Below are 24358 nucleotides of genomic sequence, written 5' to 3'. Positions count from 1 at the left end.
CACACACACACACGATCTTCAGTGAGTGTAAATGAGCACTGTTTCACCGAAGGAAGTCAATGGAGCTATGCCAGCTTACACCAGCTGAGGGGCTGGGCTGGGCTTTCAAAGAAACCTAAGGGAGTCAGAAATCCAACTTCAATTGATTTTCACTCAGCTACAACTTTTTTGAAAATCCCAGCACTGAAGCTTTAGTTATATCAAGACAAACTATTGGACAGTAACAAATGTAAAGGCAGCTCAACTGTGGGGCCTAAATTGTTCAAGTGTCTGTAAACATTGCCTCTGAAAGCTTCCAATGAAAGCAGAAACATCTGATGGGATAACTGAGGACTTGGCTTCTTCGGACATATTTAGAGGGGATTTTTCATACTTACAGGTAATCCTGGTTTCCCTGGATGCCCCGGCAGCCCACGTGGTCCTGGATGTCTCTAGATTTAAAAAATAAAGGCAAACGGTAACATATTTTAGAGATCAAAACTATTTGGAAAGAGACAAGACTCCAAATGATCATACAGAAAAAATCGGAGAGACCATGTTAGAGGACTTGAGCACAAAATCCACGCAACACATAGGGTGGTGGAATGGTATAATACAGACAAAAGGACTGTGAAGTGGGCAGAATAATTACATGGGTTTCTTTAAAAAAAATAAGGATTAATTTCTGACTGATTCTGAAAATGACTGGGGAGTCAGCAGAGGTTCTGGAAGACAGAGCTTCTAAGGGGTGTAACGCTGGATTCTCTTGTTTCCATGAACCTTCAATTCTAGGCTTAACTATGAAGCAAAAGTGCAACCCAGACACTTTTCTGATGTACTCTGGTGGCAGTCTCCCATTTTCCTACTTTCAGGGGCCATTAAGACCATCTTGTTTGACCTCTTGCATAACACAGGGCAGAGCATTTCCCCCAATGATTCCTGGGTCAAGCCTGTCACTTCTGTTTGAGCTACAGTATATCTTTTAGAAAGACATCCAGTCTTGATTTTTTTTAAAAATTCAGGTGCTGGAAAACCCACCACATCCGTACGTAGACTTAACAGGAGACACTCACCGGCCAGCCTGCATGGAGAAGCTGGTAAAATGAGGATTGCTAAAAGGAGAGGGGGGAAAAAAAGAGAGAGAATGTAAAAAAAAACAACCCAAATGTGTCTATTATACCAACCAAAGAATGGCACATGCTTCTGTCGTCAAGACACCAGGAGCATTACTACACTCCTGTCAGCTTCACGATTTCTATCACATTGGATGAGAACACCCGCTCAGGGTGTGTCTAAACAACAACTAGACAGCTGTGGCTGGCCTGTGGCAGCTGGTTTGGGCTCGCAGGACTCTGGCTGTGGGGCCATTTCACTGCTGTGTTGATGACTGGGCTCGGGCTGGAGCTCAGGCTCTAGGACCTGCCAAGTGGGAGCTTCCCAGAGCCCAGAAGTCTACACCACAATGAAACTGCCCCGCAGCCCAAGCTCCGTGAGCCCAAGCTGGCTGGCATGGGCCAGGCGCTGGGTTTTCTTTGCTGCATAGACATACCTTAAAGCTGTGCTCTTCTTATTTATCAACCCGGCAGCACCCACTCTGTGCTAAGAACTTTCCAGCTTTCCGCCCACGCCCCGAAGAGCTCACAGTCTAATGACAGACACAAAGCGAAAGGGCTACGACATATCAGTGCAGTGGTCAGGGAGGTGCTTGCCAAGTCTTGACAAAATAACGTCGACACGGCTCCCCCCACTCCTCTCCCCTGCCCAATAATGCCCCATATTCATCAGTACAGGTCAGCTGCTTTCTCCACAGGTGTCAGAGCAGATCTGGGGCTTCAGAAGGGATCTGAATGTGGAGAGAGGAGGCCTTGTGAATGAGCTCTGGAAGCCCATTCTCCTCCTAGAAGGCCGCATGGTGAGGTTGATGTGAAAAGCCGAATCGACAGGTGGATGAGGCTGGCACTGTTGGTGGAGCAGACAGGTTGGGAGACAACTTGAAATGAAACCAGGGAGAAGAAGTTGGTAGGGCAGAGTTATGCAGGGATTTTAAGGTGCCTTTTTGCTCTTGAATTCTCTGAATCCCCTATTCTGCTCCCAAGTTTTCTCCTTCCATTCAATCCCACCTCTCAGACCCATCTCTCCACCTTGCATTTGATGTGGTAGAAGATGGGGAGCCCGTGGAGAGATTCAAAGATGGAAGGATGATGGGAGGAGAGAAAGATGATCAGAGTAATGGATGAAAAAGATATTTTAGGGGCAGCTTTTTATATGGACTGTAGGGAGACAAAACAGGTGTCAAGGAAGCCAGAGAGCGGGAGGTTGTAATAACTGAGACGCAAAATGATGAGGGTCTGGACTAGAGAATTTTATCCAGAGAGAGGGAGAAAGAAAAGGACAAAGCTTAGAGACATTGTGGAGGGATTTGGGTTCCCTTTGGATGTGTGAAGGAAGCAGGAGGGAGGAGTCACCGCCAGCTCCCTCATTACAGGTCTGAGTGACGGGGAGGAGGGTGGCTCTGTCAGCGGTGATAGCGATGGAGAGAGGAAGGGGTTGAGAGGGAAGTGAAGATGATTGGTTTCAGTTATATGATGTTTAAGCAGACAACGTGTCGGCCCTGGGATGTCAGATTGACAGGCAGGTATGCAGGATCTGATGGCAGCGGGCAGGTTGATTTGCCATTTGTCAGCATCAAATCAGCTGCAGCCACATGAATGGATGAAATTGCCCAGAGAAGAGACACAGTGAAAAGAGCAGTAGTGAGGAGGGAGAGGACATGTGTGTGTCGGGGTGAGGTAAGGGGCTGGACCATGGTATGTCTCCCCAGAAGAAGGAGAAGAGACAGAAGAATGGAGATGTGTTGTGTGGGGTGAGAAGAGGAGAAGCAGCAAGGGGGATGGGGTCCCATTGTGCCAGGTGCCAGTTCCTGCCCCCAGAGCCAATAATGAGATGTGAGACTCAACCTGTAGTGATTTCCTGTTTTCCATTTTCACGTAAGATTATTCCTTTGCTCTGGAGATGCAGCCTTCTAGGTGAGGAGATACTCAAACAGAATGAAACAGCAGAACAGAGGACGACACACCGAAAAGGTCTGACATGCTGCCTGTCTCTGAGAATACATTGCCATCACAAACTGAAGGGGAAGGCAGAATACCATACAGAATGCAGATGTAACCTATGCTAACATGGTATCGTCTCTGTCTTCTTCTGTCTCTGGTGAGATTACATAAAGAGGTTTACCAATCCGCTACCAGGTCTAAACAAAATGCAGCTTAGCCTTTTGGATCCAGAGCACCTGGGTTCAATCCTCACTGATGATGACAGACAGATGTTAAACAGACTATAAAAATGGAATCTTATGGAAGCTAAAAAACAAAAAGATTTAATAGGCCACCCAGCTCCTAGACTGGGACCCAGAGAAAAAATTGCCTGTACAGGACAGTTTCTAGTGATTTCTCCAGCTCAGTTTAGAACCTCCAAAGTGACATGGTTTTGATTGCTTTTGGCGAGAAAATATCTCAGAGCCAGAGAGATCTCAGGGCCAGGAAACATCTCCTGATGTTCAGCCAACATTTTCTCTCAATTTCATCTCCTCGGTCCTTGAGCTGAACCCCACTACGCTGCTCCAGATATTTCATTCAGTCCTGACTGTTCACAGCCTCCTAAGCTACTGAAGGGCTTGTTTTATCCCCCACTTAGCCAAGCTGGACATATTTAGCTACTTTCATCTCACCCCATAAATCAATCCCTCCAGCCCCTTAATCATCATTTCTGTTATGCACTGAACTTCCTCCAAGAAAGCCACCAGGATATTTCAAATCCTGTTGATTTGTTGCTTTTACCTCAAAAATATGCCACAAACATAACTTTTGGTGGTTAGTCACAAAAGTATTTTGGGGACATTGCATTTCCTCTGGATTTTAATGTGAATAGCAGCTGCTTGCTGGCATGTCACTGTGGTCCCTAGGCAGAGGGGTGATCAGCGAAGTTCCATGCACTGCCCCCTGCAGCACCAGCTCCGCAGCTCCCATTGGCCAGCAACCCAAACTCTCTCCCAGACCCTGCACCACCCGACACACTCCAACCCCCTATCCCAGCCCTGAGCCCCTCCCGCACCCCAAACCTCCTCCTGCACCCCAACTCCGTGTCCCATCCCTAGCCCCACCTCTGAGCCCACACCCCAGCCTGAGCTGCACCACCCCTGCAACCCAATCCTCTGCCTCAGCCCTGAGCCCACTCCTGCAGCCCAACCCCCTTGGTTCAAGCCCGAAGCCACCTCCCATACTCTGAACCCGTTTCTGGCCCCACTCTAGAATCTAGGGAAGCCCTGAGCCTCCTCGCTCTCCAGCTGGAGCCACAGGCTTTGGCTCGCCCCTCTGCTGGAGGAAGTCCCGAGCATCTGACATCCACCCCCCATTGGGGTTGTCAGTGGTCCCTGACTGATTTTTTACATGGGTCACTATGGATTCCAAACTGGAGCTGGTCAGGGTTTTTTCCCCACAAGATGTGTTTTCATCAGAAAATGCAAAACAAATTCTTCATGGAACCATTATTGGTTTCAGTGAAACGTTCACTGGGAAAGTTTATCAGGCCCAGGCTGGAATTTCTCTCTCTGTCTCGGTTTAACCAGAGAGACCTCAGAATAGCCAACAGAGAGATTATGGCACTCACCTGGGACATGGAAGGCCTAGGTTCAAGTCCTGGTTCCAAATCAGTCAGCACAGGGACTTGAATTTGGGTCTTCTATCGAGCTATTCTTGGGTCATTCTCCCTGTTTTTTCATGAAAAAATTCAAAAGCTCTCGGTTTCCTCCTGATGCAGAATGAAGCCCAATTGCTGCAGCCACAACATGTTTTGCAAAATGGAATTCTTGTTTTCCAGCCAGCCCTACTCCAAGTCACCATCTGAGATGTGCAAAAAGAAGCCAGCAACACACTGCAGCAGGCAATACAAAATCCTGAGCGCTAACCCTGGGACCGAATGATAGCAGTAAGTCACTGATAAAAGCCAGACGTGATCTGTGACTGTTGAGTATTCTGCCCCAGCTCAGTATAAAAAAATGACTCAATCATTCATTCAAAATTAGAGCTGGTTGAAAAATGATCAATGGAACAGTTTTCCATTACAAAATGTTGTTTTATCAAATTCCGAATGTTTCACAGGCATGAGTCAATTTCAATTAAATTTGAGGGAACAATTCAACACTGAAATGAAATATTTCAATTTGACTTTCTTGGTTTGACTTTTAATGTTTCAACAAGGTCCCTTTGATGTTGATGAATAGACATTTTCTAGAGTTTTGTTCTGCAAAAGTTTCCACTTTTCATCATGAATTGGGGTGGAAACCAATTTTGAAATGTCAGAATTTCCCATAGGACAGAAATTCCATTTTCCAACCAGCTCTACTCTAAATCCAAATGACAAGAACCTTTCTTGCCTACTGATTTTCATTTATGGGTCGCTGCACTTCTGGATCATATCTCCACTGCATCTTTAAAAGAAAATTAAATTATAAACATTTAAAAACAAACAAACACAACAAAGAAACAGGACTGATAATGACTGGAACTGGGATTGTTTGTCTGCAGAAGAGAAGAATAGGGGGATTTGATAGCTGCTTTTCAATACCTGGAAGGAGGTTCCAAAGAGATGGATCTAGTTGTTCTCAGTGGTACCAGGATGACAGAACAAGGAACAATGCGTCTCAAGTTTGCAGTGGAGGAGTTTAGATTGGATATTAGGGAAAACTTATTCACTAGGAGGGTGGTGAAGCACTGGAATGGGTTACCTAGGGAGGTGGTGGAATCTCCTTCCTTAGAGGTTTTTAAGGTCAGGCTTGACAAAGCCCTGGCTGGGATGATTTAGTTGAGAATTGGTCCTGCTTTGAGCAGGGGGTTGGACTAGATGACCTCCTGAGGTCCCTTCCAACCCTGATATTCTATGATTCTATGGCCCAGCCAGAGGAATTAAAAAACTTCTGGCGAAAACCTCATTTCCACACATTTCCAGTCCAGTTTTCTTGAAGGGCTCAGTTAGTTTAGAGAAGCATCCTAAAAACATTAGGGCACAAATTCAATCCCCCAGCCCTTTGGAAGTTCTCTCATCAGCATGAATGACAGGAACACAGGAGGGGAAAGGTCTTATTTCCTCTTCCTGTCCCCTATCCTTTTCACTTTATTCTGGTCTCCAGTACAGACTAGCGCCTGATTCTGCCAGTTCTCCCCAGGCCCCGGTCCACCACAGAGGCACAAAAGCACCTTAGTTTCCAAACAGAAACCAAACACCATTGATAGGACTGGGTTGCCATTCATTGCCAAGCTGTATACCCAGCTCCAGTCTTTAAGGCTGTGAGAAATCATCTCCTTCCCAGATTATTCCTGGGACATACGAGGAGAGGAGTCAGAGAGCTCATTTACAGAAACAAACAAAGGTCTTTCACCATATGGAAATATTTCTAGCAATAAGCAGGGCTCTTGGGCAGATGATGGATGGATACATTTAACTAGCTCTAATGCTGCACCAGGCATTTCGGCTCCTTTAAAGTTTATCCCAAATTGATTAATGTGAGCAAATGTGCAAAATCCCTGACAGCCTGTCAAGCCAAGCTGTGGCCCACGGCAGAGGAGTCTCATTTCCCTCAGAAGCCTCTTCAGAGTTATTTTTTGGAGGCTCTGGAGGAACTGGCATGCAGCCAGTGCTTTCTCCCCTTGGCTTTTGAAGCAGTGAACTCCGGTGCACTGGGGGCTTGTGATGCTGTTTCATTAAACTTCAAAAAAAAAAAAAAAAAAAAAGAAGAAGAGAGAACTGAACCCTGAACACAGGCCTCAGAAGCCAAGGGAAAAAGATCGCTTTCTGCATTTTAAGTTCATTGCCCGAAGGGGCTCTGGTCACCAGAAAAGTGGAATGATTAGTGCAGATACTATCCATATCAGAACACCAGCACTAAGAGAGGTCACAGTGATGGGCCAACTAGTTTGAATCCTGCCTCTTATTGTGGCTAATACAGGATGCCTCATGGGTCAGTGATACACTCCCATGCAGCAGCTAGCTAATTCCTCAATGCCACACTGAACACTGGTGCACAAAAAAAATAAAATAAAAAAATCTCTTCCTGACCTCTCACTGGGGACCAACATATGCTCTGAAGCATGAGAATTGATTAACTCCACTTTTATTTCAGACCAAAAAGTTAGTAGGCTCATAAAGTTACCCAACCATAGAACTGACCCTGCTCTTTTGAGGCAGTAAATTCCTAATGGTTAACTATGTTTCATGAGTCAATCTTTTCCTTTGTTTAAATTTACTGGCCATTCATTTCCTAGCATGACCTCTTGACCTCAAGTTATGGGGCAAGGTTAAAAAGGAAGTGATTGATTTTCAGTATTACCCCGTGGACTTCTGAGTACAGCAATGCCCAGTGACTTCTCCAGTCTTCTGAAGACATTTGCAAAATCAACCATATCTTAATTTGATAAAGGAGTGTGATTGTCATTCTAATGGAACCTACCTTTTTTGAGATGCGCCTTAGTCTCTCAATTGCTTCTCTAAATTTAGATGCGAACTACTAAGTGGAAATCTTCATCCAGATGCTCTTATCTCCCCATTCCTCTTGGCTCCAAGGTCTCCACACTTTCCCAGAGGAAGCCTCAGGTTCAGAGTCCATGGACACAGGTACGTTTAGACCCTACGTTTGTCCACATTGAATTCCATCAGCCAGAGTGCTTCTGGCTGAATCCAGATACAATTTCTCACTATTCATCATGGCTTTTCCCTTATCCCCAAGGCTTCAGAGGCTCCAGCACACATCTCCAACTCACTGCCAGCATCCTCCTCCAAATTATTACTAAAATTCACCTGTAAATAGCCCAGTATATAATCATGGAGATCCCCCATTAGTAAGGAGGAAGGTCCCTGGCCTGTTATATAGGGAGTCAGATACCACAATGGTTCCTTCTGGCCTTGAAATCTAAGAATCTATGAAAAGGTCTTACTGATACAAACAGCTGCCCAACTCAACTCAGTTGGCTATTTGGCCATTGCTTAACTAGTTGTAATCCATAGTGACACCTTAATACTCAACCAGTGACTGTTTTTTTCCCCTCAGGAGTCCTGTGAGAGACTTGTCAATAAAAAGCCCTTGAACCCAGACCGTGGCAGCAATCAGCCACCCATTCCTGCCAAAAGTCACACAGCCCTAGCTCATCTTGAAACAATTTAAGTGCAATTAGATATGACCGCAACCGCTTCTGATCAGTGGAAAGAACGCTCCACTCTAATAAATGTTTTCACCATCTGCTCTGGGAGCAGACATCTTCATATTAGGAGCTGCATTGTGTAACATTTATCACAAGAAAACATCAGGAAGGGCCAGCCCTGTTGTCTCCTGGTAGGAAACTGCTCTCGGATAATGGGAATTGTATAGGTAGGAATGTCTGTTTTGGGGGGAGGAAGGTGCAGGGTGGCCATCTAGACTTCTTTTAACAGTATTCCACCCTCTGGATGCTTATCAGAAGCAGAGTTCTAGGATATTCTCGAATATTTTATTAGAGACGAGAAAACGTATCATTCATTTGCAAGCAACCTCCCTTTGACTCTCCTTCTCTCGGATCTGCCATGGTCCTTTCACAGACATCCTTGGAGCGAGACCTGGTCCAGGTTGGTCCCAAGTTATTTAAATGGTTACCCTGAGATGCTCTGCAGAGTCTAGGCACTAACAGCCTGGCAACAACGGCAGCTCCAGGGTAACTTATGTGATCACTAGAGTTACCTGCTGAACCTCATCGCCACTGCTCCAGTAAAATTGTATAAATAACCTTACTATACTGGAGCCGTTTCACTGGAAAATGCAAAGAGAAAGAGGCCTGGTCTACACTATGTGTTTAAATCGATTTAAACAGCGTTAAATTGATTTAACGCTGTACCCGTCCACACTACAACGCTCTTTATATCGATATAAAGAGCACTTTATATCGATTTCTGTACTCCTCCCAGACGAGGAGTACCGCTAAATAATATAAACATATCGATTAGCGTTAGTGTTCATAAGTATAAGGTAAGTAAGGTTAGTTTCTTTTACCTGGAAGGGTAACCAAACACCTGACAGAAGACCAATCAGAGAACTGGATTGTTTAAAGTCAGGGGCGGGAATTTGTTACTGCAGGGTCTTTTTTTCGTCGGCTATGAGTAAACAAGTTTCCTTCTACCTCTTCTCTTATCTCAAATATTCTACTTAAAAAGTCTGGAAGTACCAAGGAAAGAAGTAATCGGCTATGAAGACTTTGTGTGTATTGTACAGCGATGTGGATTGCTGTGTCTTTGTTTGTTTTCCTCGGCTGTGTAGTAAACAGGCTTTCCTCCTAACTCCATCTTATTTAAAGTTTTTCTAAAACATCGTAAGTAAAAGGAAAACAAAGTAATTTCGGATATGTATGAGCCTTGTGTTGTATTCACATGTAATGTTGATTGTTGACTGTTTAATTGGCGCTATCTTTAAATCAGACCTGTTCTTTCAGATTTTCCTTATAAGCAAGAAGCCGTAGTTGGATTCTTATGAAGATTATTGTTTTATATTCCTTTTTTTATATAAACTTTTCTTTTAAAACTTGTGGAAGTTTCTTTCCTAGGGAGGCAAAGGGAAGGAAAAGCCAGGCTGTGGGCTATTTTCCTATGTTTTGAGGAAAGAGCAGGCTACGGGAAAGAGAAAAGAATCACCTCTTTCTCTTGTGTTGAAGTTTTTCTCTAGTTACTGCTACGCAGCTCAGGGAGGGGGAATTTCCTTTGTGTAGCTGTGATTAGCTGTGAATGCATAGCCTCGGGACGCTAGATTGGCCCTCTCCGGTTGCATTCAAAGAGTGAAGTCTGAGTCTCGCACCGCTAACCCAGAAAGGGGGGAAGCTGGAGAGAAGAGAGGGAGACCCGGCTCTGGGTCTTGGGGGTCCCCAGGGACAGTTGGGGTGACTCGGGGGTCATACTAGACCCCAATAGTCCTAGTTGGTGGCAGCGAGAATATCCAAGCTGGTAGTGAGCTTGGGGAGTTCAGGTAGGCACCCAGGTCTTGGACGCTGAAGTCCAGATCTGGACAGAGGCTATACCACATAGTCTGGACGGAAATCGATGTTATTGGCTCCGGGCGATACCCACAGTGCACCACTGGCCGCTCTGGACAGCGATCTGAACTCGGATGCAGTGGGAGTAAAACAGGAAAGCCCGCGAACTTTTGAATTACATTTCCTGTTTGCCCAGCGTGGAGCTCTGACAGCACGGGTGCGATGCGTCCAAATCCAAAAAGAGCTCCAGCATGGACCGTACGGAGATACTGGATCTGATCGCTGTATGGGGACACAAATTGTTCTATCAAAGCTCCGTTACAGAACAGAATGCCAAAGCATTTGAAAAAAAAATCTCACAGCTAACACAGTGCTGGGTGACAAGTGTAACGGGAAGCCAGAGACTCAATGGACGCTCATGAGGGAGGGGATACTGAGGACCCGGCTCATCCCACAGTCCACAGCAGTCTCTGAAAAGTATTTGCATTCTTGGCTGAGCTCCAATGTCTGTAGGTTCAAACACAGTGTCTGGCGTGCTCAGGGAATAGCTCCTCAGTTCTTCTTTCCTCCCCCCACCACGGTAAGAAAAGGGGGGAAAAACATCATTTCTTGACTTCTTCAATGTCACCCTATGGTACTGAATGCTGCTGTAGACCCGCGATGCTGCAATTTTGGAGAAAGAACAGTATTCGCTCCTCTCCCCCTCTGTGGCAGAAGGTACAGTAGACTGGTAACTGTCCTTCATGACCCCTGAATGCTCCAATTGCTTTTTAACTGAATAGGGGGCGCCTGGTAAAAACAGAAATGATTCCTGGTCACTCCCAGTAGATAGGACAGAACGGCTAGTAACCGTCTTCCTCATAGCAACTGGGGCTGAGCTTCAATCAGCCCCCTCCTTTCCTGTGTAAAGAAAAAGATTCTGTACTGCCTGGACTGTCATAGCCCCGGGAGGCTGCCTCCCCCCATTTTATCTCACTAACAAGTCTCTGTTTCTTATTCCTGCATTCTTATAAAACTTCATGACACAAATGGGGAGGGACACTGCACGGTACCCAGGAAGGTTGGGGGAGGAAGAAGCAACGGGTTGGGGTTGTTGCAGGGGCACCCCTGTGAATACTGACACGGAGCAGCTGTGCTCTGATACACTGGTCCTCTAGTACACTTGCCTCTTATTCTAGGCAGAACTGACTCTATTTTTAGAACCATAAAGGAGGATTGACTCAGGGAGTCATTACCTATTTTGCTTTGCGACTCCGGCGATCTAGCAGAGGCACATGATAGCAGCAGACAGTACAGAGGGGAGAGATAACCGTACATCTCTATTGCCAGTTTACCTCCGCAGTAGACGGTACAGAACGACTGGTAACATCATCTCTGCTATCATGCAAAAGCAATATGAATGCTGCTGTGTAGCGCTGGAGTATCGCTTCTGTCCTGTGGCATCCAGTACGCATACGGTGCCGAAAAAAAAAAAAGCTGAACAGGCTCCATGATTGCTGTGCTATGGCGATCTGCCAGGGCAATCCAGGGAAAAATGGCGCGAAAGGATTGTCAGCTGTGTTTCCCGAGGAAGAAATGACTGATGACATTTACCAGACACCCATCAAAACAATGATTCAAGCCCAGAAATTCCAACGGGCGGGGGGAGACTGCGGGAACTATGGGATAGCTACGGAATAGCTACCCACAATGCAACGCTTCAGAAATCAACGCTAGCCTCAGACCATGGATGCATAACGCCGAATTACTGTGCCTAGTGTGGCCGCATGAAATCGAATTTATAATATCAGTTTTATGAAACCGATTTTAGCTAATTCGATATTATCGCGTAGTGTAGACGTGGCCAGAGAAAGAAATGAAGAGCTAGTTCATGGATCTGACTACATCTGTTCTGTAGCAATTACCATCTGCCTCCTGGGTTCTGCAGCTTGCTAGCTCATCAGTGCTTCTGCACAGCTTTGCACTCCCAGTCCCACCACTTTGGGCACTGTGATGCCATCAGAGAAAGACCTCACTGGATTCTCAGTCTCGTTCTCACTCAGCATAGGGCAGGCTACTGCTCCATGTTAGTCAAAAGCAACAGTAGCTGCCTGACGTTCTAGGTAGCAGTGCTCCAAGCAGAAGGCAACAGATGTGCTGTTGGAAGCATGGGACGTATCCTCACTCTTCTACTGATTTCACTGTTGTGTTCAGGTTATGATGGCAGCAGAGCACCTCACCCACAAGACCCATTTCAGGAGGGTAAAGGAATGACTGACAGGTTCTGAAAGGAGCCCTGACCAAACCATCCTACTCAGAAGGTTTAGTGGGGGGGCTTTAAAGGTAAGAAAAGGAGGTAAAGGCCAGAAAGACTGCAAGGGGAGGGAGTCATGGACAGTGGAAAGCCTGCTCCCCCAAGTAATAAAGGAACAGTGTTCTGGGAAAATCCCCCACCAAGTTCTAAATTCCAGATCAGTAACTGAGCAAGCTGATCAAACAAACTTTGAAAGGCTGAGCCTGAAACCAACTAAATCTTAGAGAGTGCATGAAAACCTCATGTTGTGAGAACTATACCAACCTGGTGCCTTCTCTGAGGTCATCCAAGGTCTCAAGGAAGTCTCTCTCTCTCATGAGAACAGCCACTTCCCAAGCAACAGAACATTTCAGAGCCACCCAGGTGAGCTCAGATGGTTACAAACAAAGTCAGCTGTGATCTCGATACAAAAGTGTTGCAGGGAAAATGAAGATTCCTGTATTATGCTGACAAGCAAGTGTGTAGCCTGTCAATCTGGAGTGTGGATGCATCGTTACACTTTGCATTTGTTTCAATGTACATCATTTTCTTCCTTGCCAGCAAAGCTGTAATGGTATCATTACTCAAACCTATAGCTAAGTCTCCTCTGTTATACCCTGACACCCCAATATTCACCACTGTTATGTAATTAGGATATGGCTTATACAAAGCATGCCTTGTGAGGTGTCATTCTAAAAATCTTGATCTGCTAGACAGTAATATCTCGTTGGATTGTATGTGCTATCGTTGTGTGTGATGTTAGGCTGTGTATGTGTTGCTGAAACATGTCCTGAGGTTGAAAACACCCACAAGCAGCCTTTAAGGAATGACCGTAAAAAGGCCAAACAACGTTAATGGCTTATAGAGGAAATGCACACGAGCACAAGGATTACCCCAGGAACTGTGTACAATAGAAACCTCTCAGAGATAACACTACACACTGGGAACTGTTTTACCCAGGTCCCAGCAAAAGAGCTTTCCAGAGAACGGGGAGAAGATATAAAAGGGGGGAAACGACATTATGGGGGGACCTCACTCTCCCTACACCACCACACCTGGAAACACCTGAGGAACAAACTGAACTGTGGGAAGTGATGGTCCCAGGCTAGAAGGATTTTTAGCCTGTGCATGAAAACCTAGGAAAGCCCAGGCAACTTATGCCTTAAGAATCTGCCAGTCTGCTAATTTATATCTTACCTATCTAACGTGTTAAGCTCAGTTTGTGTTTTTTGTTTATTTACTAAGGTAATCTACTTTGATCTGTTTGCTATCCCTTATAATCACTGAATATGTATCTTTTGTAGTTAATAAACATATTTCTTGTTTATAACATAACCCTGTTTGTGCAATCAATATGGGTGGGGGGGAAACTGTGCATCTCTCTCTCCACATTGAGGGAGAGGGCAAATTTTTATGAGCTTGCATTGTGCAGATCTTTCTAAACGGCACAAGACAGTATTATTTAGGGTTTATCCCCAAAAGGGGTGTGACTGTGAGTACTGGGTGAGTCCTCTCACACAGAGCTGACTTCAGTCTGTGTCTGCCATTGGGTGTGGCCCTGTGTGTGTGTCTGTGTGTGTATGTGCGCGCACTGCAAGAGGTCGGAGAGCCTAATTCAGCAAAACTGAGAGAGGGAATCCAGGCTGCTGGAGCAGGAGAGGCTCAGTGAAACCCCAGTAGATCAGGTGGCATCCCAGATGGGGGGGTCCAATCTGTCACATCCACCACCGCTGCAGTTACTGGGGTGGCCTTTCAACTACTCAGCATCATCTTTTCTAGTAGATCTTTTCACCTGGAGAGTAGCAATCGGCTAAGATCAAGGGGCCAGCCACTGGGTCCCCGTGATACACAAGGGTCCATGTTTTGTTCAGCGGACACATGTAGCAAGAGAATACTCCATCTCTGCAGAGAACACAGAGCACTTGAGAATCAGCCTCCAAAACCCTGTTAGAGATACCATCTGTTCCCACCAACAATAATACCACTGTTTACTGTGAGCTCACAATACTCAGAAGAAATATGGCTTTGGGGAATATTTTCAAGTGACAGAGTTTAGGCATGTTAAACAAACAGAATGCAAGTGCACGAGGCCAAACCAGGAGCTTTAATACAAAATGCCTCCACCAGATGCAGGCAGAAGAAAAGCTATAGCTGGACAGAGCTCAGAACCAGGAATGTCAGAGTTCTGGTTCCAACACTGAGATCTCACTTCACCCCATTTTGCAGGCAGATGAGGACTGGAAAGGCAACTGATCATATAATGCGCGTTTGGGATCTGCCACCTATGAGGTTTGCCATTCAGCAGAAGGGAGACGGGGATTAGATAACTCCACAGGTTTCATCCATCTCTAACTTCTGTAATTCTATCATCGTCATTAGTTATTTACTGAATTTCTGGTCTATGGCAATAGGCAATCAGAATGGCGTGGATGCTGGGTTAGCTTTAGCCAAGAGATTGGATAAACCACATAAACTTCATGACATTTCAGCCAGTTTGAATTCTCGGGAGGAGTCTGGCATCATCCAAACCTGAAAATCACTCTCCCTTATAGTTCTGATCTGGCTTGAAACAAAAAAAAATAAAAATCAAAGAGGCAGGTTTGGCCCTAGGGAGCCCAAGTCCAAGCTTCTCAGAAAGGCTCAGATTCCAGGTGCTGGGTTTGCTCCCATGTGACCTCACAGGAAGGGATAAGTAAAGTATTCACGTTCCATCTACCTTAATAGGACTAGTAACGATCTCTTCACTATCTAAGGATGAAAACAACAGACTCTATAGACCCTTGATGGACCCAGCCAACACCTTGGAATGACACAAACCTCCCCTCTCCAACGCAACACGAGTCGCGACACAAACATGCTGCATCACAACATCTGGCTGCCATGCGGTGGATGCTCTCCGTGGTACCTGTGAGTGAGAGCTGGGCCAGTTCAGTAGCTTCACCCAAGTGACAGCAGGAACCGACTAACCTAGCAGGAGAAGCCCAGCAGGAATGACCCACGTGTCCACAGGGATGGGTTATCTTTTCTGATGGAAATGCCACTGCTCATGTCCAAACAGGTGATATGAAAAATCCCTTTGCTAGCTTGGCTAGTGATGAACAATATCAAAAGCAGTGCTCATAGTCCTGAGGATTCCCTCTTATCTCCTGACAAGCACCTGCAGGTCTCCAGTCCCCTCCTCCAGAAGCATCTCTCACTTCCCCCACTGGCACATTGCTAACAGGAGAGCATAAGCAACACAGGCCCCACTGCCTTGAAATCGGTTTGCATTTCTCACATGGTGAACTCCTCTCCCAAGTCATGCTGGCACCTTCACAGCTCCCCCACCCCATCCCTTCCTCTTTGATGTTATTTACAAAGGGGAATGACGTCTTTCTGCAGAAGTAACGTTGACAAGAACACCCACCCCAAGAATGTACCCAACACACACGTGCACCGAGAGAAATGTGTCCCTGAGACACCGTGTGCTGTCCTCACCTCNATTGTAGTTTCCTGAGGCAAACTGGGCAGGGCTCCAGGGGCCGCAATAATGCTTCGTCCAAACTCAGCGCGCCCTGCATGATGCACTGTAGCCATCTGCAGTTCCCCAGGCCAATCAGGTGGCAGATCTCATGACACGTAACCTTTCAGGAAAACAAAGTTGCTTTGTTGTTAAAAACCAACCAACTAACCAAACTTTAACCACAACCTCCTCTTGCTCAGTCCTGCCTCATTCAGAGAGGTGAAAGAGGTGAAAGCTCCTTGTTTGTTCAATCATGGACACGTGCCAGACTTTTCCACTAATGCACTCCAACCCTGACATAGAGGGATGACCCTTTTCTGGGGTGAGAGGGAAACTCAGTACCCTGAATCCCAGACTGTCCTTAGAAGCAATGTCCATGAATGGGCTGAGAAGGGAGAGTTTGGAGGATGTTTTAGTAAGGAACTGAGAGAAGACCCTTTAGGCGCACATAGGCATAGGTAGGGCACTACCAAATCCACAGCCATGAAAAACACATCCGGGACTGAAATCTGGTCTTATGTGCTTTTACCCTGTACTATACAGATTTCACAAGGGCAATCAGCGTTTCTCATTGGAGGTCCTGACCCAAAATGGAGCTGCAAGGGGGTCACAAGGTTATTTTAGGGGGAGGGTCACGGTATTGCCACCCTTACTTCGGCGCTGCCTTCAGAGCTGGGCAGCTGGAGAGCGGCAGCTGCTGGCCGGGAGCCCAGCTCTGAAGGCAAAGCTACCGACAGCAGCGGCACAGAAGTAAGAATGGCCTGGCCTGGTATTGCCACCCTTACTTCTGTGCTGCTGCCTGCAGAGCTGGGCCCTCAGTCGGCAGCCCCCACTCTCTGGCCACTCAGCTCTGAAGGTAGCACAGAAGTAAGGGTGGCAATACCATGACCCCTCTAAAATAACCCTGCAACTTTCTTTTGGGTCAGGACCCTCAGTTTGAGAAAGGCTGAGCTCCCCTGTGAAATCTGTATTGTAGAGGGTAAACACACACAAAAGACCAGATTTCACAGGGGGAAACCAGATTTCACAGTCCATGATGTGTTTTTCATGGCTGTGAATTTGGTAGGGCCCTATCAACAGCTGATGCTTCAGCAGAATGAGTAAAGTATTTGTGGAGTCCCCATCATGGTAATATCTGAGCACTTTGCAGGAATTAATGCATTTCTCCTCACAACACCCTGCAAGGCAGTGCGGTGCTGTTATCCATATTTCACTGCCATAGGGAACTGAAGCACAGAGAGGCTAAGTGTCTTGCCATGGATGCCACAGAAAGTTTCTGGCAGAGCAGAGAATCCAAGTTGGGTCTCTCATGCCTCATCACCCTAAGCGCAGGCGCATCCTTCCTCTCTTACCCAATAATCAGGATGGCCAACACATCAGTACTACAGAGTGAAAAAAAAAGTTCCTTCCAGATCCCTACAAGACATTGCTTTAGGGGCTTAAGCACACAAAGTGTTATAATTATTAGCTCTGAGGTATCACCTTCCATTGCTACACGGAGTGCCTACACTATAGAGAGGACACTGACTCGCACTAAAAAGCACGCCTGTGTTAGGCTCTGAAATAGCAACATGTGCTACCCCTGCAGACCTAGCCCGCAACCCAGCCAGCATGCATCACGGCCAGCAGGGAATACGATGCAGCTTTAAAAAGCATTGAAGACCTTTGATGTTTTAATATACCTTCCCTAATGTCACGTCACAGCAGCATGCAGTTCTAATAAAGGAAAGGTAATATATACCAAATATACTGCTTCCATTTCTTGCCAGGACAGCTTCAGTTGGAATTGTCACTGGCTTGAAACATGTTTCTCCTTAGGAGTCTTGCTCTTTTCTCCATGTGGTTTGAATCAGGATTGCTTTCCCTCTCCCTGCCCCAGGGCAAAGTTTAGGAATGTGGGTTAGGAAGGGGGAAAAAAAATATCAAAACCCTCATGCTTGAAATAGAAAACCACGGATTAGCCCTCCCGAGGAATCCCAGCGGCGGCTCGTTCAGCATTGATCTTTGGTAAAACGGAAAAGGTGGGTATGTGAAGCAGGGAGGCTGCTGCTACGGTGTCCACTGTTTTGCAGAATTTACCCCTGGCATCACCGCTGCTGCCACTGCAGGAAGCCTGCCAGTGAAGTTATGACTAATCAAAACTCGTGTGCCAGAATATACAGCACTCCATGCGCCGACATTGCACACTGGGTAAGAGTGTCAACCCCTGCTTTTCCTTTCATGGCTGGTCCACAGAAAGGATCAGTTCTTCATTTGTGCTAGGGCTTGCCAGGGCTGAGTCCTGGCATCTGTGGGCTTGGCAGTTCATAGCCCTGGCACCTCTGGGCTTGCAGCAGTTATGAACACAAAAAATATTGCTTGAGCCCTGGCTCCTCTTTCATTACAAATTAAGCACTGGCAAGGATTAATTGCCTATGGTTACTACCTGCTAGCAGAGTTCCTCCTTAGGTTAATTGGTAGAGACCTGTGCTTTGCTGTGGCAGATCGTGAGTTCAAACCCTGATGCCTGGGGGGAGTTTCTGACTTGGGGGTAGTAGGGTTTTCTCTTACTGCTCCCCAGAATGTGTGTTCTGAGTGACAATGAGTTTTTTGTTCCTTTGGCTCGTGGAATGCTTACTGTGCAGGGCAATGCTAAGAACCTCCTTAAGACCAGCTTCTTCTGGGATGCCCACGAGATGTGAGTAGATGATCAAAGAAATGTAAATATGTTAAAGACATGAACTTGCCTAAGCTGAGAAACCACTCAGTCTTGCTGCCAGAACTCTCCCCTGCCCTCCCCACTACTCTCAGGCATAGGGCCAGGTTGGAAATTAGATTGTAGGCATTTCAGAGGGAGGCTGTGTGGCCTAGCAGATAGGGCACAGAACTAGGATTCCAGAATCCTGGGTTCTTTACCAGGCTCTGGCCCAACACTGCCATAATTGAGGCTGGAGCGGGTATTTGCAAACATGGAGATCAGGCTTTTAAAATCCGACAATTAACTTCTCCGTGCCTCAGTCTCCCCAGCTGTCAGAAGGGCATACAACTTATTTGCTGCCCAATGATGTGAGACTCAACTGGTGTCTCAGAAGCTCTTTGAGAGCTGCAGGTGGCAGATATTATCGAAGTGACACTCCTTCTATGCAGAAACTTTAAATCCCTTTTTTGTTTCACCCTGGCAAGAAAGCCACCTTCTCAGTTCATGCTGCACCTCTCCGCTCAGGGGTATGGCCAGATGCTGTGCAGTTCACCCTAGTATGCACTGCCCTGGGGAGCAAGCAGTTTGAGTTTTCCTTTCCTTCTCCGCAGAAAAGGGCTTGTCCTAGACTCACCATGAATGTCAACCAGTCCTCCTTTGAATTTCTCCAGAGAACAACGGTAGGTACACCAGGGACACCTGGGGGGCCTGGATCTCCTGGGGGGCCTGTTCTCCCCATTGCACCATGGTGCCCCTAGGAAAGAGAAGGGCAACTCCTTTAAGACAGGCTTGGATTTTTCAGTCCACACAAACCCAAAGCCAGCCTGAACCAAAACCACGTACCCCGACTGAGGGGGAGTTCAGATCTGAACAACTGGGCCCATTCCTGTGACCCAGATGGGATGAATTAAAACCCCGAGATCCAAACAACCCTGGGAAAGTATGGAGCTGGGAATGAAATGTGGCTTGACCCAACTCTAAAATGTACAGAGAATACACACAGACCGAGCGAGATGCTGAAGGTGGAGATTACAGTTGAATCTATCTCTATAACTCTAAGATACTAACAAAAGGGAGCAACATGACTGCACTACACATATACATCTCTACCTAGCTCTCGCTCCAAAGAGATACATTGATATGTACTGACAAATAAATCCATCACCACCCCAGTATCTCTAAACTCATTGATCTGAACATTCACAAATTCATAGAATATCAGGGTTGGCAGAGACCTCAGGAGGTCAGCGGGTAGTGATCAACGGCTCCATGTCTAGTTGGCAGCTGGTTTCAAGTGGAGTTCCCCAAGGGTTGGTCCTGGGGCTGGTTTTGCTCAATATCTTCATTAACGATCTGGAGGGTGGCGTGGACTGCACCTTCAGCAAGTTTGCAGGCGACACTAAACTGGGAGGAGTGGTAGATACGCTGGAGGGTAGGGATAGGATGCAGAGGGACCTAGACAAATTGGAGGATTGGGCTAAAAGAAACCTGTTGAGGTTCAGCAAGGACTAGTGCAGAGTCCTGCACTTAGGAAGGAAGAGTCCCATGCACTGCTACAGACTAGGGACCAAATGGCTAGGAAGCAGTTCTGCAGAAAAGGACCTAGGGATTACAGTGGATGAGAAGCTGGATATATGAGTCAGCAGTGTGCCCTTGTTGTCAAGAAGGCTAACGGCATTTTGGGCTGTATAAGTAGGGGCATTGCCAGCAGATCGAGGGACGTGATCATTCCCCTCTATTCGACATTGGTGAGCCCTCATCTGGAGTACTGTGTCCAGTTTTGGAGCCCAACTAGAAGAAGGATGTGGAAAAGTTGGAAAAGAATCCAACAGAGGGCAAAAAATGATAAGGGGCCTGGACACAATGACTTATTGAGGAAAGGCTGAGGGAACTGGGACTCATGTTTAGATCTGCAAGGAAGAATAAGAAGAGTGGGGGTTTGATAGCTGCTTTAACTACCTGAAGGGGTTTCCAAAAGAGGATGGATCTAGACCTGGTCTAGTGGTACCTGATTCAGAACAAGAGTAAATGGTCTCAAGTTGCATGGGGGAGGTTTTGGGTTGCACATTAGGAAAAAACTTTTTCATAGCAAGGTGGTGAAAGCACTGGAAATGGGTTACCTACGGAGGTAGTGAATCTCCTTTCTTCGATTGGTTTTTTAGGTCAGGCTGACAAGCCAGCTGCTGGGATATTTAGTCGGGAATATGGTTCCTGCTTTGAGCAGGGGTTGACCTAGAATGACCCTCCTGAGGTCCTTCCAACCCTGATATTCTATGATTCTAATGATCTATCCAACCCCCTGTTCAAAGCAGGACCAATCCCCAACTAAATCATCCCAGCCAAGGCTTTGTCAAGACGGGCCTTAAAAATCAATAAAGATGGAGATTCCACCACTTCCCTAGGTAACCCATTTCAGTGCTTCACCACCCTCCTCATGAAATAATGTTTCCTAATATTCAATCTAAACCTCCCCTACTGCAACTTGAGACCATTACTCCTTGTTCTTTCATCTGCCACCATTGAAAACAGTCGAGCGCCATCCTCTCTGGAACCACCCTCTTCGGGTAGTTGAAGGCTGCTATGAAATCCCCCCTTACTCTTCTCTTCTGCACACTAAATAACCCCAGTTCCCTCAGCCTCTTCTCATAAGTCATGTGCCCCAGCCCCCTAATCATTTTCGTTGCTGTCTGCTGGACTCTCTCCAATTTGTCCACATCCTTTCTTGGGGGGGGAATGACCCAAAACTGGATGTAATACTCCAGATGTGGCTCCACCGGTGCCAAATAGAGGGGAATAATCACTTTATCAACCTGCACACGTTGTACACATCTATTGGGGTACACCACATTTAGACAAAAACAATGCTGAATGATGCTAGGTTGAGAAGGGCCTGTGTACTCGAAGTAGCAAAATCACCATGGTCTCTGTGGCTAAGGTTTTAAGCCACATCTGAGAAACCAGAATCCCTAGTTGGGCCTGCTGGCTGCAGTTTGAAGCACTGCCCTGGTATCTTCCTTCCTTGTTCAAGAGGGAGTGTAGGGTGATTTAAAGTCACACTGCGCACAGACAGGACAGCTGGGAGGACCGGGATCTAACCATGGCAAGGGCTGCAGTTTGGGTTTCTAAAGCTGGGAAAAGAGGCATTGTGCAGGGACACAGCCTTTGGAATAGGTCTCCATAGTGCACTGCTGTCCTGGAGTGTTAAGGGTACGTCTACACAGTAAAAATACCACCACCATGGCAGCAGCAAGTGTCAGAGCCTGGATCAGCTGACTCAAGGTCATGTGGCTTGTGTTACAGGCCCAACTCAGCCAGGTATATATTTGGGCTTGGGCTGGAGCCTGGGCTCTGAGACCAGCAAGAGAGAAGCGTGTCAGAGCCCGGGCTCCAGCCAGAGCCTGAAGGTCTACACTGCTGTTTTTAGCCCCTCAGCACAAGCCCTGCAATCCTGAGTCAGTGGACCCGAGCTCTGACACTCACTGCTGTGGGAGTTTTTTGCTGTGTAGATGTACCCTGAGGAGCTAAGTCTCAAACCTAATAGACAACGTGAAGCAGCACTGGCGCGATGCCTGTCTCCCTCCCCTCTACACTATAACATCCAGGGTCTCTCTTTGTCAACAAGTCTATTCCTAAGGTATACAGAGTCATTGCTCACAGAGAGAGAAGTGGGGTCTACTAGAGAGCGCACTCGCCTGGGACTTGGGAGACCTAGGTTCTATTCTCAAGTCTGATCCTGGATGGTATTGGGTAAGTCACTTTACTGCTCCGTGCATCAGTCTTCCCCATCTGTGAAATGGGTGTAATGATACTTTGTAAGATACCTAGTGGTAGTTCAGAATAATATTAGTAGCTCAAATCCCTCTACTGTGCTTGTACAGAAAGGCTGTCTCAAAAGACACAAGCATGCATTTGGCTCTAAAACGTCCCAACAAAAACTGAATTATTATTGTATACATATTGGACCACCAGGCTTGGTGTGCAGGAGTCTCAGAAGCTAACCAGGCAGTTTCTAATCAGAAGATATGTCTGCTGTGTTCACTCCTGGACCTAAACCACATCTAATGAACTTCAAGCATTTTCCAATTTACTCACTTTGTCTCCTTTGGGTCCCACAGGTCCGCGTCTCCCTCGGCAACCCTGAAAAGGAAAACAAGAACTGTGTCACTCAGCTGTGTTTGTTTGCCCTGCTCCACCTACAAAGATTTCAGATGTTGTCACAGGACAACCTTGACCTGTGAAGATCTCCCAAGCTGGTGACAGGACAGTTATTTCTAAGCGGAGGTACTGCAAACACAGACTGGAAGGCAGAGAACTCAACTGGAAGGTTGAGCTTGTTGCTGGCTGGGTGGAAACCGATAGCATGATTGTCACAGGGCCTATCTACATGGGGCAATCAGGAAAATTAGTATGGATTAATGAAAGATGGGAATTTAAAGTGAATTAGTTAAACTGGATTAAACCCATATGGGCACTTTCATTCAAAATTAAAGGGGTGTTAATTCAGTTTTTCTTAGTTAAAATTAGATGAATTAAGGCCACTTTAAGAAACTCAACCCAGCTACATTGCTCAGGGGCATGAATAACCCACATCTATGAGTAAAGTAGTTAAGCCAACTTAAATCCCCTGTATAGAAAGCACTGGGTAGATGGAAGACAATAGCTACCACCTCCTGGGGAAGTCTATTTACTGCAGCAATGTGAGAACCAGTAGTAAGTGTCCACACTGAGGCACTGTGGGGTTTTAAATGTAGACCTAGCTGGATTCTCTTTTTTTGCATGAAAATGCTGATTCCCACTACAAACTCCTGTTCCAAATGAAGGGTCAGTTTTGTACAGAAGGTTTGATGCAAGATGGAAAATCTAGTCAAAACACAAGGGAGACCCTCATCCAAATCAGATAAGACTTGAACAGGGGTCGCCAGCATCCCAGCTTAGTGCCATAAGCACTGGGTTACTGGCTATACAGGGGTGAGATAGAGTTGGACACACACACATAGGCAGGGCCGGCGCTTCCATTGAGGTGAACTAGGCAATCGCCTAGGGTGCCAGGATTTTAGGGGGGCGGCATTTTGCCGGGGTGGGGGCAGCAGGCGGCTCCGGTGGACCTGCCGCAGTCGTTCCTGTGGACGGTCCGCTGGTCCCGTGCGGCTCCGGTGGACCTCCCGCAGGCACGGCTGCGGCAGCTCCTCCGGAGCCGCGGACCAACGAACCCTCCGCAGAAATGGCTGCGGCAGTTCCACCGGAGCCGCGGGAGCAGCGCGCGGGGCGGCGAAATGGCCGTGCGCCTAGGGCGCGAAAAACTCTAGTGCTGGTCCTGCACATAGGACACAGAGACAGTTTCAGCAGTGTAAATCCCACTGATGATCAATGAGACTTTGTTTCTTGACTGCCTACGTCACTTTTAAAAATGGTACTTAGCAGCCTTGGAAAATGCGATCCAATTCTTCTATTTGACAGTACTCATTTTTAGCGTGTAAAGCTTTTTGCTCAGGAACAGGATGAAGTACAAATATCAGCAGCGGTGGTTGGGGTGGTATATTTGTGTTATCAGTTGTTTTGTAACGAAAAAAACTCTGCATCAAGTTCTCTAGTCCAGCGGCTCTCAGCCTTTCCAAACTACGGCCCCCCTTTCAGCAGTCTGATTTGTCTTGCGTAGCCCAAGTTTCACCTCACTTAAAAAACTGCTTGCTTATAAAATCAGAAGTACAAATACAAAGTTGTCACAGCCACACAGTTACTGAAAAGCTGCTGACTTTCTGATTTTTACCATATAATTATAAAATAAATCAATTGGAATATAAATATTGTACTTACATTTCAATGTATAGTATATAGAACTATATAAACAACTCATTGTATGACGTTTTAGTATGAACTGACTTCATTAG

At 46.5% G+C, this 24358-nt stretch overlaps 1 protein-coding gene across 1 annotated transcript in view; it reads right to left on the bottom strand.

The window, feature by feature from the left end:
- The window catches only part of LOC116835220 (uncharacterized), a 249478-nt gene that overhangs the window by 93692 nt on the left and 131428 nt on the right, over window positions 1-24358 (bottom strand). Inside the window, exons 9-12 of the mRNA XM_075060693.1 lie at window positions 22563-22607; window positions 19105-19224; window positions 1053-1091; window positions 378-431 (exon numbers count right to left, since the gene is read on the bottom strand). Of these exons, the coding sequence (XP_074916794.1) occupies window positions 378-431; window positions 1053-1091; window positions 19105-19224; window positions 22563-22607 (258 nt within the window). The remainder of the gene's footprint in view (window positions 1-377; window positions 432-1052; window positions 1092-19104; window positions 19225-22562; window positions 22608-24358) is intronic.

The sequence above is a fragment of the Chelonoidis abingdonii genome, chromosome 24 (assembly GCF_003597395.2).
Source record: "Chelonoidis abingdonii isolate Lonesome George chromosome 24, CheloAbing_2.0, whole genome shotgun sequence".
Classification (NCBI taxonomy): domain Eukaryota; kingdom Metazoa; phylum Chordata; order Testudines; family Testudinidae; genus Chelonoidis; species Chelonoidis abingdonii.
This window is presented reverse-complemented; position numbering and strand designations above follow the sequence as displayed.